We start from the raw sequence: 16236 nt of genomic DNA on the forward strand, positions 1-16236 counted from the left end.
AACACAGCTTTCATCATTTTAAAGTTTATTGTTTAAATGATCACTTATTGATAACAGAGGACTGAATCATACTGGAAGAGGTTTTAGCGCAGCAATACAACTGGGCTAGTTAAAATGTGATATGTGGTGTGAGTGAGCAGGGCTTATTTGAATATGCCATACGTATTCCATGACAGGCAATCTGTCCCTAAATGGATGCCTGGGGGCAACACAGTCCCCACAGCCGTTTATGACGGAGCCTGGGTTCATATGCAGTGGATATGAATGTGTACGTGTGTGCGTGCAGTGTATATTCGAGCAATCGTGTGTGTGCTGTTCTGCTAAGTGTGTGGCAGACACTTGGCATTACCCCCAGTGCTCCCACTTTAATGACTTTATAGATATGAGTATTTCTCGCCATAGATCATATTTCATACTAACAGGCACACTAAAAAACTACGAGTACGGGCGTGGTGGTAATGTAAAGAATTGTACCATGATATACTGCATGGCACCAGACCTTCACAATAAAATGACAATATAATTACAGAATTTAGGACTACACTCTTATATCACAAAACCATTAAGTGATGTCTATGAATACTATTTTGGCATTATTTCCAAGGATTTTACAATTCAAGACTGGAGCAGTAACAGAAGGCCAGAAGATACAGAAAGTAAGAGGTGGCTCAAGAGAGAAAATTACAGTATATATGTTTTAAAATAAAGAAACTAAAGGGAAAACTTGGCAGTATTTAAAAAAAAAGAAAAAAAAAGAACAATTTAAAGTCTTCAATTAGCCGAATATGCATACTTTTGTAATATGAAAAGAAAACCCTGGAGAAGACAAAAAAAACAAAAAAACAAGCACGGGGAGAACATGAAAACAAATGAGCCAAGATTCAAACCTGTGAGCTTAAGACTGTGAGGCAAACAGGCTAACCACTACTCCATACCGCCCATTTTATCTCGGTGTGTGTGTGTATTTTGAGGATATGACCCAGCCCTTTCATCAGTAGCCAGCTGGTTAACAGGCTCATGCATCACCATTTCAAACACTATTATGTACACACGGCACCCTGGCACCACGCTAAGAGTGCGCGCGTCTGAATGCGTGCCCGCCTGTGCGCATTCCAGTGGCGTCCCCTCTGAAGCGCGCCTGCCATCGCGCCGCTCAAAGTATCAGCTTGGCGGTAATAAATTGCCATAATCAAATCTCATTTCTGAAAAATACCTGTGGGAGCGAGCAAACAAACAAGGACAGAAGAAAGGGAAAGCGAGGTCTTGTAAGAGGGGGAGGGGGGTAAATACAAGGGGCTGCAGCAGTTTGTTTTAATCAACTTGGCATTGAATTAGAGAATTAAATAGCAGCTTAGTCCTTGATGGAACACATTCACACCCAAGAAAAGAAAACTGACAGAAAAAGGATACAGCTCGGCAATAGCAAAATTGCATAAACACATCCGCTTGCTCCCCCTTTCACATATACTTTAACGGACATTACACACATTAACAACTTTGAACAAACACACACACACACGCACGTACACAAGCAAGGGGCCCTTGATAGCGAGGCTTAGCAATAACCACGATGCGTTGAGTTGAGGAGCGCTGGCCGGTTTTGCATTTCATACGAGCGCGCTCTTCAAAGACACACAGGGGAGAGAGTGAAACCATTTATCACAAAGAGACGCACAACGGCTGCAAGCACCGCCAGCGGAAAAGCCTGTTTATTTTGCCTGGCATAACACTTTGGGCTATGGATGTGTGCGTTTATGAAAGGGTGCACACACATGCCTATTTTGAGGGCACACACAGTTTATGCACTTTCCCCTATTTAGGCATGCAGGGCAATGACGGAGCAGACTCATTGAGCCATTTTCAGTCGTAAAGAGTTAATTGTCCAGAATTAATTTGCTAACTTCATTATTTTGCATGTAGAATACATTTAAAACTATTTTTTTCACTTGCTGTCGATTAAGGCTATTTTAGTTAAGAAAGAAAAAAACTAAACTAAAATTCAAAAAACTATTTCGTTAACGAAATAAAATAAAAACGAAAACTAACTGAAAATACATTTCATGTTTACAAAACTAACTAAAAGTAACTATAATTATACCAAAAATGTGCTTAGTTTTAGTCTTTGGTAATTAATTTAATGCACAAGCCTTTGGGGATGATTTTAAAGGTTATTTTATGTAGATTTATTTTGCTATTAACAGAAGTAAGTCATCGAGCAGCAGTCAATAGAAAAGCACCCTCAGATGACATCGCTTCTATGGTGTTTTTTAAATATTGCGCACAAGTAATACATATTTCTTTCCAAAACTAAAACTATTCCGAAATTAAAACTAAGCATTTATTAAATAACTAAAAGTAATAAAAACTAACAGAACCACCCTGAAAACTAATTAAAACAAAGTAAATAAAAAAAAAAAAAAAACTCAAAACGACATAAGAATTAACTAAAACGAAAAATTCCAAAACTATAATAACCCTGCTGCCGACTGAAGATGACATCACCTATTTTCTGGGTTTGGTAAGCAAACTGAGCCATGATTGGTCATTACCTACTTCCTCAGCACAGGTGATGTCATCTTAAGTTGACAGCAAGTAGAAAAAAAATAGTTTGTTTTTTGTTTTTTTTAAACTAATGAAGTTTTCAAATTAATTCTGGGCAAAATATTAACTTTTTACTGCTGAAAATGGCTCAGTGAGTGAAGTATCCCTTTAATTGACATTTCATTAGTTAGCGTTGGACAATTCAGAATTGACCAAAGTTCATGCATTTATTTTCTGCAGCTATTGTTCTCATGAGGGTTTTGTGGAGCCCATCCCAGCTAACGTGTCGAGAGGCAGGGACCGATCTGGATTGGTCACCGGTCAATCTCAAGGTTCATATAGACAAACTTTCACACAATGACAATTCATATCTTTTCTGATTAAACTACCCAGGTGTACCTAATATGGCTGATGAGCGAATGTACCTGTCACATGAGATTTGCACTGACACTGTCCTGTATGCTGGTTGCAACTGGCAACACTTCCTGCAGAGGAGGTGACAGTCCCCGTGTCACTGCACTTGCAGCGAGTGCAGCCCTCTGGATTGTCAGCTCGAAGGCCGTACCAGCCAGGCGAGCAGTCCGCGCACCGTCGCCCCTCCACAGCTGCCTTACACGGACACTGGCCTCCAACCTGGAGGTGTGAAATCCAGGAGGTGTTGTTGGTGAAGGGAAGTAATGGCAGAAAAAGCAAAACACATATTGATTCAACTTCAACTCCTATTCCCCAAAAAATTACATTTTCCGTCCGGATAAGTGAAATTGTCACTTGTCAAATAAAATGTGTTACCTGGAAACACTCAGCGCTGCCATTGACAGTTCCAGCAGTGTGACATTCACAAGGCTGGCACGCATGGACTGAAGCGGGATCTGACTGCTCCAGTCTGAAAAAGCCACTTATACAGAGCTCACAGTTCCTACCTAATCAAGAGAGGGACAAAAACGTGTAAAAAGCACAAAGCCAGAAATCAAGGGACTTGCTAGAAACCATTTAGAGATCAAGAGAGCCACTAAGTCTATAAACCATTTACGTTTCAACTTCATTTGTCTCAGTAGTGGTAAAAGTGACTTTGCAAGGGGGGGAAAAAATGGAGGACTGACAGGTACAAAAAGCCCAATAAAGAAGCAGGTTGAAGAAAGGCCCTTGGCGCTTCCAATAATGTGTATAATAACTACAAAATACAACCACTTAAAGCATGTAAAATCCAAAGGATGAATCACAAAACACTGTAACAAATATATTTACATTTTCAAAAAATGACTTGGAACAAGTTCTGCTGGATGTGGTTATTAATAGTACATTACCCATTGTATTATGCATGCAGTTGTCACAGACTCCTCCTCCTCCCAGATATTGTTCAGTTGGATGGCCATCCGCTCGGGCATCGTAGTGACAGGAGTGGGCGTGGCCATGGCACTGGCACGGCCGACAGTTCATTGGCTGGAGTTGATCACCTGGCCGGAAGGGTTTGTCATTGTAGAGGGATGCGCAACGCTGGCACTGGACAGAATGTATAGTTATGAATATATTCATTTAACAATCAAAATATACAAAACCAAAAAACAACAACATTCTAGACGTGAGTCAAGTGTAGATTGTGAACTTTCATTTAAGACATTTACACTTAATGAATAACTATTTAAAGCCCTTTGCAGAGGACCATCAGTTCCAGGGGCTCGAAAGTAATTGGACAAAGCGAGATAATTTATAAAAACATTTGAGCTACATGTATTTTACAATTGGGCAATCCTGACAACAATTAGTTAAGAGCTACAAGCGCTGTTGTTTAGGACCATTCTGAAAGATTTTGAATAAATCAGCCCCCATTCGAAGAATAATTTTGTCAAAGCATGGGCCACACACAAGCAGCATGAAATAAAACATTGTGTTAATAACAAAGGCCTTTTCTCATTGTGCATTAAAAAAAAAAAAAAAAACAGTCCCGTGACATATAGTTCATTTTAAAGAACAAAGAATGAATGAGACATAATGAGAGAGGAGGAAAATGAAGACAAAAATCAGCGGCCCTTGTTAATCAAAATACAAAGTGTGAGAGAAGAATAGTCAACTGTAGAGATAACTATGAGATATTATATACTTTATAATAATAGGAAGACATGCATTTACACACAAATCAACTCATCCACACAGCGCAGGGAAATCAGATCGCTAATGAGGAATGACTTGCAACAGCCAGCGTTCTCTCACAGCCATACTTTCATGTCAAAATAAACATTGCAAGGTGTGTGTGTGTGTGTGTGTGGGGTGTGTGTGTGTGTGTGTGTGTGTGTGTGTGGCGCACAGGGTGGGGCTGCATAAAATAAAAAATGCATTTTTCTGTAGCAGGGTGCAGCAGCAGAGGCGAGAAACAGCAAGTACAAGTCCTTTGATTTTGTTCAGCAGTCAGTACAAATTACGGTGGACAAGGGGGGCATCAAATGGTGGGATTAAAAATGTATTAAAAAACACAGGAGTTCCTCCCTTATGTGACACATGCAGACCTGCACTGGGCCTATTAGGTATGACATACAGAGGATGGGGAAAGTGTGGGAGGACAGGAGAGGGAAATGGGGGTAGGGTGTTATGTATAATGGGGAGGAGGAAAATGGTGTGAACAGAAATAAGGTAAAATACCTTTGCATTCTGTTTAATAAGTGGGAGACTTCATTGGTTATAAAGACAACCGGAATTTCAGTAAAATATACAAGGAAAGCCTCCTTCTTCCAAGAAGATGACATACGACATAGATGTAGGAGCATTAGCTGTGGAATTTTCGACCAGGTTGTTCCAACACAATTGTAGAAGGTGAAAAGATGCCTGAGGAATGGAGAAAAAGTGTGTGGCGTCCATTTTTTTAAGAACAAGGGTGATATGCTAACCTTGCTCTCGCAAGATGAATTCTCACGTTTTTTGTGACTTCACAAACTCCGGAGAATACATCTAGTACCGTCCCCGCAGATAACCGCCGTTCCCGAACCACTAGTGGTTTGGACCAATCACAGAGTGACATTGTGTTTGGGGGGCGGGATATGCAACTGTGATGAAACCAGGGAGCCAGCGCCGACGCAGGGGCTAACAAACAAACCCAACATGGACAAATGGACGCTACAATTAATTCTGTTCTCGCAGAATTACTCACCGTTTCTTTGTTGAATGTTGAACAGCGAGAGGCGCTTCGTGCATTTCGAGCTGGTAAGATGTTCGTGCTTTTCCCCGTCTTTGACAAGAACGAACACAAAAGTTTCACCCGTGGCCGTGATTGGCTAAAACAAAACGTGTAGAATGACGCATCGTCCAATCAACTCGAATTATTGTCCAGAATGTCCCGCCATTTCCCGACGAAATTACTGTGGCGAGGTACCAGATGGATATGTAATATCCATCTAGCTATTGCCAGGTTAGTGATATGCAGATTTGTGGTAAATGTGGAGGGAAATGTAGAACTTCCTCTTTGCAACCTAAGACGGTTGATAGAAGACAAAGATATCTTAATATATTTTTGGATAGTTGTATTGTAATTGTAGGCGAGATTGGATCAGTTTGGTAAAAGAGATGGACATTTTACAGCGATGGTCTAAATTCTTATAAAACGTTTAAAAAAATAAAAATGAAAAAAAAAGAGGGGATGCTGTTATTGCTGAAATGGGCAAACAACTCCAACTTTTTTTTTTGTTTGCTTACTTGCTGTAATGCATCTATAAGGGATCAACAAAAACAATCAATTCATTCACGTCACAGAAGCATGAAAGAAAAAGCATCACCCTGAAAAGAAACAAGCTGTTTGCATGTCTGTATTTTTGTTCAGATGGCTGTTCCCTTGGGCGTGATTATTAACAAAATCATATAAGGCAGTGAGATATTCTCTGGAGACTCGACGCAAAAGCATATAACAACGCGGTAGACAAAGCCTTTCAAGACCCTCATATGCAGACACGAGGAACTCCTGCAGGTTTGCCAGCATGCTCCTGTTTGTGCAGTCGTCACAACACAATCTGCCACTGTTTTATTCATGCCCAAATCTTATTCAACTTGCCCATTTCAATGTCCTAAAACTGCATCAAAGTGAATCCAAGTACTTTCCTCTCTGCACTTTGAATAGACAGCTCTTGTTGTAGCTTTCTTTTCTTGGTGTCATCCACTGGGAAGGAGTTCAAGAGCAAGATGGAGCCAGTTTACAAGACTCTCCCGTATACATCCTTCCCTTATCGTGCCCCTTCCGTCTCCTCAACCTGAGTACAACCGTCTTCCCACCCGTCTTCCTCAAGTCTTTTTTGCTCATTTTCCCACCTCTCTCCTTAGTGCAGACTTCCCCCTCATCTCTGGCGTCCCCCAACTTGTTCTCATAGCTACATGGAGTATGTGAGCAGGAAATATTACCATAGCAAATGAAAAGCGAGGAGGATTTACCCCCCCTTTCTTTTTATTCAATGTTGCATTACCCTCCCTCTCTTGCAGCCTGCTAATTAGTCGAGGGATTGGCGTTTGGGAGTTAAGAGTGCACGTTCATTCTCTTCTTCATATCAAAAGATTTTGATGGCGCTCTGTTTTCCGTAAACAGTAAAAGCGACAAAAGTAGTATTGTATAAGTTTGTATGGTATCAATTCTATTCGCACTTGTCTTTCGACAATCAGTCAGCCCAAAGCGACGTGTCTATAAATAACTTGAAGTTTGGACATTACTACGACTGCAAAATTACAAATTCTTACATGACTGATTGAAAATTGACAATATTACAGAAATACCTTGTATTTTATTTTTAAAAACATCTATACATCTATCTATATGACTATTGATAAATTATATGATTTCATAACGTACACTTGCAAAATTGAATAGGTTCTGAAACAAAAGTGAGTCACATAGAATGTATGTCCATTAAAAGACCAACAAAACCTATGGATCTGAGTTTTTAACAATAATAAAAGATAAAGAAAGCAATAACGACATTGACGACGGTGGTTTCTTTCTTTCTCCCTTTCTTTTTCAAATCACCAGTGGAATGGAGGCAAAAACAAAACCTCCTCCATTGAATTTACAACAACCGCTGTTTTGATTATAATGCCACTGGGGCATTATCTTATTACTGAGGTTTTAGTTTATAGTGAAATAGAACTGCAACGTGTCATACTTGTGTTTATTATATACGTTTGGTTAAGATATTTGACTACATGAGAGGAAGAAAAACATTATATGCAAGTAAGAGACTTGTTTTTTTAACAGCTCATGTACCTCGTACTATACAAGTTTTTTTTTTTTTACACACACTTTTATTCAAATTTGTTTTGTAAACTTTATCTGCATGCTGCTTTACCCACTACACATAATTTCCCTTCTGGGGATCAATAAAGGATTATTTTATCTAATCTTAGTGGATGTCTTTAGACTAAGCTAAGATGTAATGTAGAAGAGGTCATTGATTCTAAGGTTGTGTGGACTATAAGGCTGGACAGCAATATACCTTGTGCTGTATGAATGTTGGTTAAAATCAATTTTAGAAAACCTTTTTTTTTTATGTTACATAAACTTATTTGAAAAGATCATTTAAGGCTTTTAAAAGATAACAGTTAAGCCAAAATGTAGGAAAAGAAAATATACAGTAAATAATATTTTCCCTGTGAATGTTCCGTAAAAACCTGCTGAGTGAGAAGCCTGCTCTAATGGATGTGTCGACATTCAGATGGCCTGTCACAAGCAACTGTCCACGTACGCGCGTGTGTAGGTGTGTGTATGCACGCACGAGCATGTGCATGCGCAGCATCGCTGTGCGATAATCTGTTGGGGCAACTCGTTTTATCCTAAAAGCCATGACCAATTTCACGCTCCCACTGGAAAGGTCGTGCCCCAAGAGTGTGCGTGAATGCGAGCGTGTGTGTGTGTTTGTGCGCACGCACTCGTCTTGTGTGTATCTAAAGTTAACCCGGTTAACCCCGGCCTAGGTGCAAATCTGCTGCTGAAGCAGATGTTTACAGCAGACATGCTGGGCAGCCCTTCTTAACGTCACTGCCTATCAATATCCATCACACACAGATGCAAACGCATACAGAAAAGTGCCAAGTTAAACTAAACACAATAGAAAACACATAGAAATGTCAGCCATGTTAATACAGCCATATTACTTTACTAATAGGGGTGTTAAAAAAATCGATTCGGCAATATATCGCGATATTACATCGCGCAATTCTCGACTTGATTCAATAGGCGGCCGAATCGATTTTTAAATATCTATTTTTGATGGAAAAATATTTATCAAAACGTCTTAGGGTTCACACCTTAAGCATGGACAAATGTTATATTAATGGAACACTAAGCCTTAATATTTTATTTTAATGCTGTTCAAACATGAAACAGATTACAACCTGTATAAGACTGAAGTTTCAGATAAATAAATAATACATTTTCATACAAATCTTACACTGTACAAGTTTGCTGATTGGTATTTTCGAAATTTAAATAAAAAAAAATCACAACAATGGACTTGTAAATTTGTATCGGGATTAATCGGTATCGAATCGAATCGTGACCTATGAATCGTGCTACGAATCGAATCGTCAGGTACTAGGCAATTCACACCCCTATTTACTAACACTATAATTGTGCGCTTTTATAGTGAAAAGCATCAACATAAGGTGCTAAACTTGTCATTTAAATATGGCGCGCTCCCCAAAACTTTTACACCTGTTGCCAACAGTGTGTGCAATCTGTTAGAATGTGTGAACACCCAATTCAAGTACTCACTATTTGGGATCATGGTAAATCAGGCCCACAGCATAGTATGGTATGGCGGGATATGAAATACAATACATGATATGGTTTTCAGATGTGACTGAATCCATCAGATGTGGAGGGACAGAATGACAGATTAAGTGTGACTCGGAGTGCTCAGAAGAAAGCATCAAAAGACACAGTAGAGAAAGAGTGGGGGCGCATGTTTGAGTGCGTTTGAGCTTCCGCGAGTTATAAGTGTATGTCTTCCTGGGCCCCCGTTGATCATCTTGACACGTGTCTGAGCATTTCTGTCACTTTAATGTCACTGTGGAAATTCTGCAGATTAGTTGAACATCCGTCATGGTGCGGGGCCGATTCAAGTCAACAGAACACATGCAATATTAAACGCTAATATTCCCCACAGCCTTTTATTACGGAGGCAGAAAGAAGAAAGGTCTTGAATATTCACTGTGAGGGATGACGCGCACAGGCTTTGGGAGGAACATGCACAGGGACACGCACGCACGCACGTACGCACACAGATAGACCTGTGTGCATGTTTGAACGCTTTCACCAAAACCTCCACGTGAAAGAAATTTGCATGATACAATAAAAAAGATCTAAGTTACAGTATTTAAGATAGAAAACAGAAAGACTAGGGATGGTCATGATTATTAATCAATGGGCTTTTTTTTTGTCTTCTTAAACTTACAATAAATTATCTAGTATCTTCTACCATTAATAGATACAGTATGTTAAGAATTTAAGAATGAATGTCTTCAAAAATTAGATAATTCATTGAAGGACATTTCCTGATTATGACTCAAACAATTTCACACCTGGGACAGCAAAAAGATGGATTAAAATTAATAAAATGCATACAAACAGGCAATGTGAATTGAGGAGTGCTGAAGAAAAAGTGCAGTGAAATGGAGCAAAAGAAAAACAGAGAGAAAGACATCTGATTAGAGATGCATGCTGAGGGAATGTCATTGTTCTAGTCGATTTAAGACATTATTTCAACGGAGACCCAGGAGAGACAGCATGAGACAGAGCAGTCGACAAAGGATGGAGAAGAGTGGGGGGGGGGGGGGGGGGGGGGGGGGGTCACGTTGGTAAAAGAGATAACAAGGGTGGAAAAGAGAAACAGAAGCAGAGATTTTTCATGCGTATTAGTCAGGATGACAAAACATAATTGACAATGTCTTATTAAGTTAAATTCCTTATGTGACAAATTACATTTTTGTCTTGGTTAGCATCGAAAGCCAACCAACACGCGACGCAAGCATTGCTCAGGTGAGGCGATGCAGGCGTACAGAACTTTTTTACTGATGACCAACAAGGGTGTGTGTCAGAAAAGTTCCAGGACTGGTGTCACAAAAGATGTATTTCAAACTGAAAATGCAAGATTTCAATGTATTCACTCTATAAGGTACCTTTGAACCTTTGTCTGTTTTGAGCTGATGTAACCATCATCTGGTTTCAACTGGAAACACGCTATGTGATGTCAGGAGCTACGTGATGTCAAGAATCTTTAATCTCTTTACTTGGTCAACAGCCAATCAGATAATTCCATGTCAGTCCTGTTACCCACATGTCTAGCCACAGCCAATCTGATCAAAACACTATTTAAGACAAACCGAGAAGTGTGTGTTTGTCGGATTATTACCTCTGTTCCTCTATGCATTGCGACAGCCCAAGGGGGCTTGGCGTCTCGTGATTCTGGATGCATTCTCATTGTTTCTCGTCTAGTCAAATTTGTTCTACGCCTCCCGATGTTATGCGAATAAAGAGTTAAGATCTTATTTGTGTCTGCGCTTTTGAGATCCAACCTCAGAACATAACAGTGGGCACCAGTCCTGGAATTTCTATTATACAGATTGTAGATAATGTGTTGTAGAGTGGGGGTAGCACCTACTAATAGTATAGAATTAAAATTTGAATATGTCTGTCATTGCGCATGGGCCTATTGTATTTTTGACCTAAACCATGTATGATGCAACCCTGTGAGTAATGAAAAAATCATTTTGAAGCCACTTACGCACAGATTCATATCACTTAGCATTAACAGTAATTATCATTATATGTACTTGCATGCGCTTTGTCATACATTTCATATTTAAAATGTTTGCTACTCACATTGTTTCCCTCAGTGTGGCTTTCAGGCAGACACAGGCAGCGGTAGGGGGACACGCTGGTATCGCAGTGATCCGCATGGCCATGACACTCACATCTGGTTCCAAAGAGCAAGAAATATGAGATAAGTGCTATACTGGACAACATTTACACAAACAATAACAATTCTTACAGCAATAACCAAGCAAATAGATGAAACGCTTTTCCTGCTTCAAAGTTTACGCTTTGACCAGTACGTTCATGGAATGATAGAAGGGCCATTAGGAAGCTCCCATTCAACATTTATAAATGTCATGCTGAAAATGATCAGAGCAACATAACATGCAGCAGACAACCACCTCGCTCTCTTTCACACACGTACGCGCAGCGAGACAGCCGATTAATTATTCATTCAGACATTCAGATGATTTTCTTTCTTTCATTCGTTCTTCTGTGTATCCTTTCACCTCCTGCTCCCGCTGTGCCATTTTTCTGTTCTCCAGTGGCTAGATTAATGAAATGTGATGCACATTAGCACACAGGGCTTTTCCATTCATAATTAACAAGTGTTTGCAGAAAGTTGCATTGTTTTGATGCAGCCGACTGACTGCCCCTGAGATGTACAGCGTTTGCAATTTTTTTTTTTAAGTTACATTCTCATGCTTGTCTGCACCTGAAAATAATGGCTTGCTTTTTCTTTGTGAATGACATGTTTTAATTAGATTCACTTGATCATTTTGTGGTACAGTATGTGTTCTGATGACTGCAAAGAGATGTGGTTAAACCTTCACATAATATCCGTCAAATGACAAAAATAGGCATCAATCATGACAGCAAAAACAGCAAAAATAGACATAATAGAATCCCAACTTTAAATTAGAAGGAGGGAAAAACAGGTGACAGATGGTAGACAGTACAGTGAGGCAAATTATTTGAATCTATTGAATGCTGCAAAAAAGACAAAAAGAAAAAAAACAAAACATACAGATATATAGATGTTTTTTGTTTTTTTCTATGACAAGGGGCAATAATTCTGCGAAATGTCATGAAATATGAACTACTTTTACATTTGACATCACCTACCCTGCAGAAGACTATTGCACTTTTCCTCAGTGTTTTTCCTCCACATTTACATGATATTGTTGCCCATTAGTGTTTTTTTTTTTCCTACACTTTCTCACAGAATGACCAGATGAAAATGGAATGGGAGGAAATTAAGAGGACGCAAGATGAAATTCTACTTACTAAAAAGTAACAAGCTACTAATTAAAATAGCTAAGTGGGAATGGAAGGACTGTAAGAAATGATTGCCTCCTGTATAATCCCATAATTACCAGCCATAAAAATGGATGCTGTCTGTCTAATAGAAAAATGTATTTAAAGTAACTCTCAAAGCTCATATTAAACTCAGCATTGGATGGATCTTCCTTTCTAATACCCAAATGTGTTCATAAAGTGGTTGAAAAATACTACCATAACAAATTTACTGAAGTTCCTCACATACAACATCGGGAAGGATACTGCAGTCTAAGGATTGATGATGATTGAGAATTATCCTTCAACACATTCACACCACATTAAAAAATTAAACCAAAGGAACCCACACATTTCAGGATGTTAAAATGATTACATCTTTTCAAACTCAATCTATAAAGCATTTATTTTGAAGTGTAACTTTGTAAAATGATTGTGAAATGATATTAAGTGTTTGAGGACCATAGTTGCGATTCTAAATGTTTAACTACTTGCATTTTTTTTCCCCTTTTGTCGGTAAGGCTCAGTTGACATCCCCCGCGAATATTTAGATTCAATAATTGTAACCCACCTGCCACTGATTGTGATTTCTTTGATGGAATAGTGTCTGTGTCGTTGGTCCACGCTGGCTGCTCTGGTGTGGTATTGTCCTCTTAGATGTATCCGCACCTGAGTGGCATGGACCATCTTCTGAAGGGCGGGCGTGTTGTAGAAATCATTATAGCCTGGCCTCATGTTTGGCTCCGGGCTCAGCAGGCTGATTGTGATGTTCCCGCCGGAGTAGTGCGTTTCACTGGAATATATTTTAAAATGCCATAATTGCCAAAAACACACTAAATGCTGTCAAGTATAAATAAATACTAAACTTCATACTGTTAAAATGCTTCAGGTAAACTCTTCATCTGCTATCTATAAAACAATACATTTGTATTTTTACAGGCAAACAAGACGCAAAAGGGATGCCCTGGAGCAGAGCACGTCGCGATGATCAGAAAACACTTAAAACAACGGGCTTGCATTCATCTTTACAAACACTCGACTGAACTCACAGGGCACGAAGTCTCCTGCAGGATTAAATAAATCTCACAAGATAAGCAACGCAAATCTTCCAGGATCAAACAAAGCTCTCCCTTATTGATATGATTATCAGCCGCTAAGGTCAGAAAGTGTTTTATTATGTTGCCAACGCGAGGTATAACTGCTCTCATGCCAAATTAACCGATGCGCGCGAGTGTGCCAGGCACAGTTGTATGTGATATCATCTGCCAGTCAAGCAAAAAATGAGCAATGACTACATAATCTCTGATCTCACGCAGGTAGGTAACCCTAGCCGTTCTATCTTGTGCCAACTCGGGCCTTGATACCAGCAGATCTGCCAAAATGTAGCCTGTGGGACGCAGTGTGTGTGTGCGCGTGTGTTAGACTGTGTTCCAAGTTTGGTGTATCTGGTATCAAAGGAGGTCCTGGAAAAAGTAATCTGCAAAGGCGACTGTAGGCGGATGAATATCCAGTCACTGTGAGAGTCAGAATAAAGTGTGCGTCTAGAAGTTCACTTTGCATTGATGTACAAGTGGGATTTTAAAATGTGGCCTTTTTTTTTTAATTGTGGGAATGCTGAAGCATTCGAAGAGGCGGGACTGTTTTTGCACATCAGTTTGTTTCCGGTTCGGTTTGTGACATGTGAGCTGCGTCAAAAATACTTGTGCTTCCAACTTTGTGCCCCTCGGTTGCGCGTTCGCAACCCGAAACAAACTGATGTGCAAAATCACGTCCCGCCTCTTCCGTGGCATATACCTCAAGTTTCACTTTCCATGACCATTTCCATACATATATCTTATCATCGATACCAGGTGTTTGATACTGCTCATTGGCACAGTTGGTAAGGTGCATTGTCCAGTAACCAGGTCATCATTTCATAATTTATCTCTCAATTTTCTTCGTCAGCATTCCACATGCATTCAAATCTTAGCAATCAGCTTTCAGCATTCCCGCACAATTTCTCCAGAAATTGCACTTAGTCTAGTTTAATGTTTAAGATTGAATTATTACTTATTTTATTAAAACTTTATGACCTCAAATATAATCCTAGTGATAGCTCGCAGTTGCCTATGGAATTTTTTTTATTTTGTATTTATTTATTTTCTTTGTAGAACTACATGTTATCTTTAAAACGCACTTTTTAACAATCAGGATTCAAACAGGTATTGTAGGCTACCTGGGCAGTTGGAGACAGTTGACTGAGTCCGGTGTCAGCAACGGCCCGTTGTTCGGCATCTCGAATACACGGCAATCTTTAGCCACGTACTGCCAGTCCAACCAGGGCTGCGCTCTGGTGCTGCTGTTCTGTTGATCAGGGTGTCTTCGCCTTTGGAGCAAAAGTGACTCAGGCAACGGGCCACCAAACTGAATTAAGACATAGAATACCTGAAACGGAGTAAAGGGATTGAAAAAAACAACATTGCACCGCCAAAAACATATTCCAAAGGAGCAACTTCAACAAATGGTGTTAAAATGAAGCGTGTTTAAAGAGAAGAAAATAATGAGGGTGCATGTAGTAAGCACTGAGTTACCTGGTACTGTCCATTTGCCAGATCCACGGTAATAGTGAACCCTTTGTCCAATTCCTGTGCGGTCATGAGTTTTGAGTGCCACACGGTACCCATGTCCTGATCATTGACATAAGCGAGTGGATGTGCATTGAGGTTTAGTCGTAAGACTCGGTCGTTGGTGGTGTCCTCAACAGCATTGAGGATACAATATCTGTTCACAGTTAAACAAAATATATGGCATTATAGCAAGCAATATTTATGCATGAGAAATCAAAACAAAATCAAAATTCAACGTAAATATATAAAAAGCATTTCAATGTTTAGCTACTGTATAATGCTCACTATAACAATAAAATGAATTAGAAAAACAGAAAGAAAACGACGTAACCAATTATTAGTGTACCGTTCTACGAAGGGGTGCACTCTGGGGTGAGTGGGAGGGCAGCGACACTCAGACTGGGAATGGAGTTGTGGCAGGACACCTGAATAAATCTCCATTATTTCCCTGTTGAATAAATAAGTGGAGCTAAACAATGCAATGGAAGTATTTGATAAGGTAGAATAACTGCGTGATTAAAATGATTAAATGACACTTATTCTCAACTAAAACAGCCACTTAACGTTTAGCACAATGCATTTACATTCAAGGTTGACCACAAATTTCATTCCTCATGTTTAAAATGAAATCCTTAAACACTTGTTAATTGGTTTTTGACTGAACACAAAACACAAAATAGGCATAATTTGTCTTGTTTAAGTCCTTAGTTGTCTGCATGACTGCCAAAAGTAACACTAATTGTCTTGTATTGAATTTCGAAGGAAAATCCTCTGGAAGCTGTATAGATTTTAAGATGCAAGGATTAGACTTGTCCTTTTTTTTCCTTCAACTATTCATCATTCACAACTACTCAGTATATCTTTCGATTCCAAACGTCAGGCAGCCTTCTTCGATTCATTCACAAAAGCATCTGTCTATCCACCTCACCTGTTGGTCAAAGTGGCAGGATAAAATCTAAAGTCCTGCATCCACCCCCTGAACTGATTGGACCCTGGAGAGATGGAAAAAAAAAA

At 39.5% G+C, this 16236-nt stretch overlaps 1 protein-coding gene across 1 annotated transcript in view; it reads right to left on the reverse strand.

The window, feature by feature from the left end:
* The window catches only part of ush2a (Usher syndrome 2A (autosomal recessive, mild)), a 158258-nt gene that overhangs the window by 125579 nt on the left and 16443 nt on the right, over window positions 1-16236 (reverse strand). Inside the window, exons 7-15 of the mRNA XM_077519899.1 lie at window positions 16151-16214; window positions 15569-15670; window positions 15187-15376; window positions 14832-15040; window positions 13188-13409; window positions 11387-11480; window positions 3846-4041; window positions 3331-3461; window positions 2967-3174 (exon numbers count right to left, since the gene is read on the reverse strand). Of these exons, the coding sequence (XP_077376025.1) occupies window positions 2967-3174; window positions 3331-3461; window positions 3846-4041; window positions 11387-11480; window positions 13188-13409; window positions 14832-15040; window positions 15187-15376; window positions 15569-15670; window positions 16151-16214 (1416 nt within the window). The remainder of the gene's footprint in view (window positions 1-2966; window positions 3175-3330; window positions 3462-3845; window positions 4042-11386; window positions 11481-13187; window positions 13410-14831; window positions 15041-15186; window positions 15377-15568; window positions 15671-16150; window positions 16215-16236) is intronic.

This window comes from Festucalex cinctus, chromosome 4, assembly GCF_051991245.1.
Source record: "Festucalex cinctus isolate MCC-2025b chromosome 4, RoL_Fcin_1.0, whole genome shotgun sequence".
NCBI classification, from domain to species: Eukaryota; Metazoa; Chordata; class Actinopteri; order Syngnathiformes; family Syngnathidae; genus Festucalex; species Festucalex cinctus.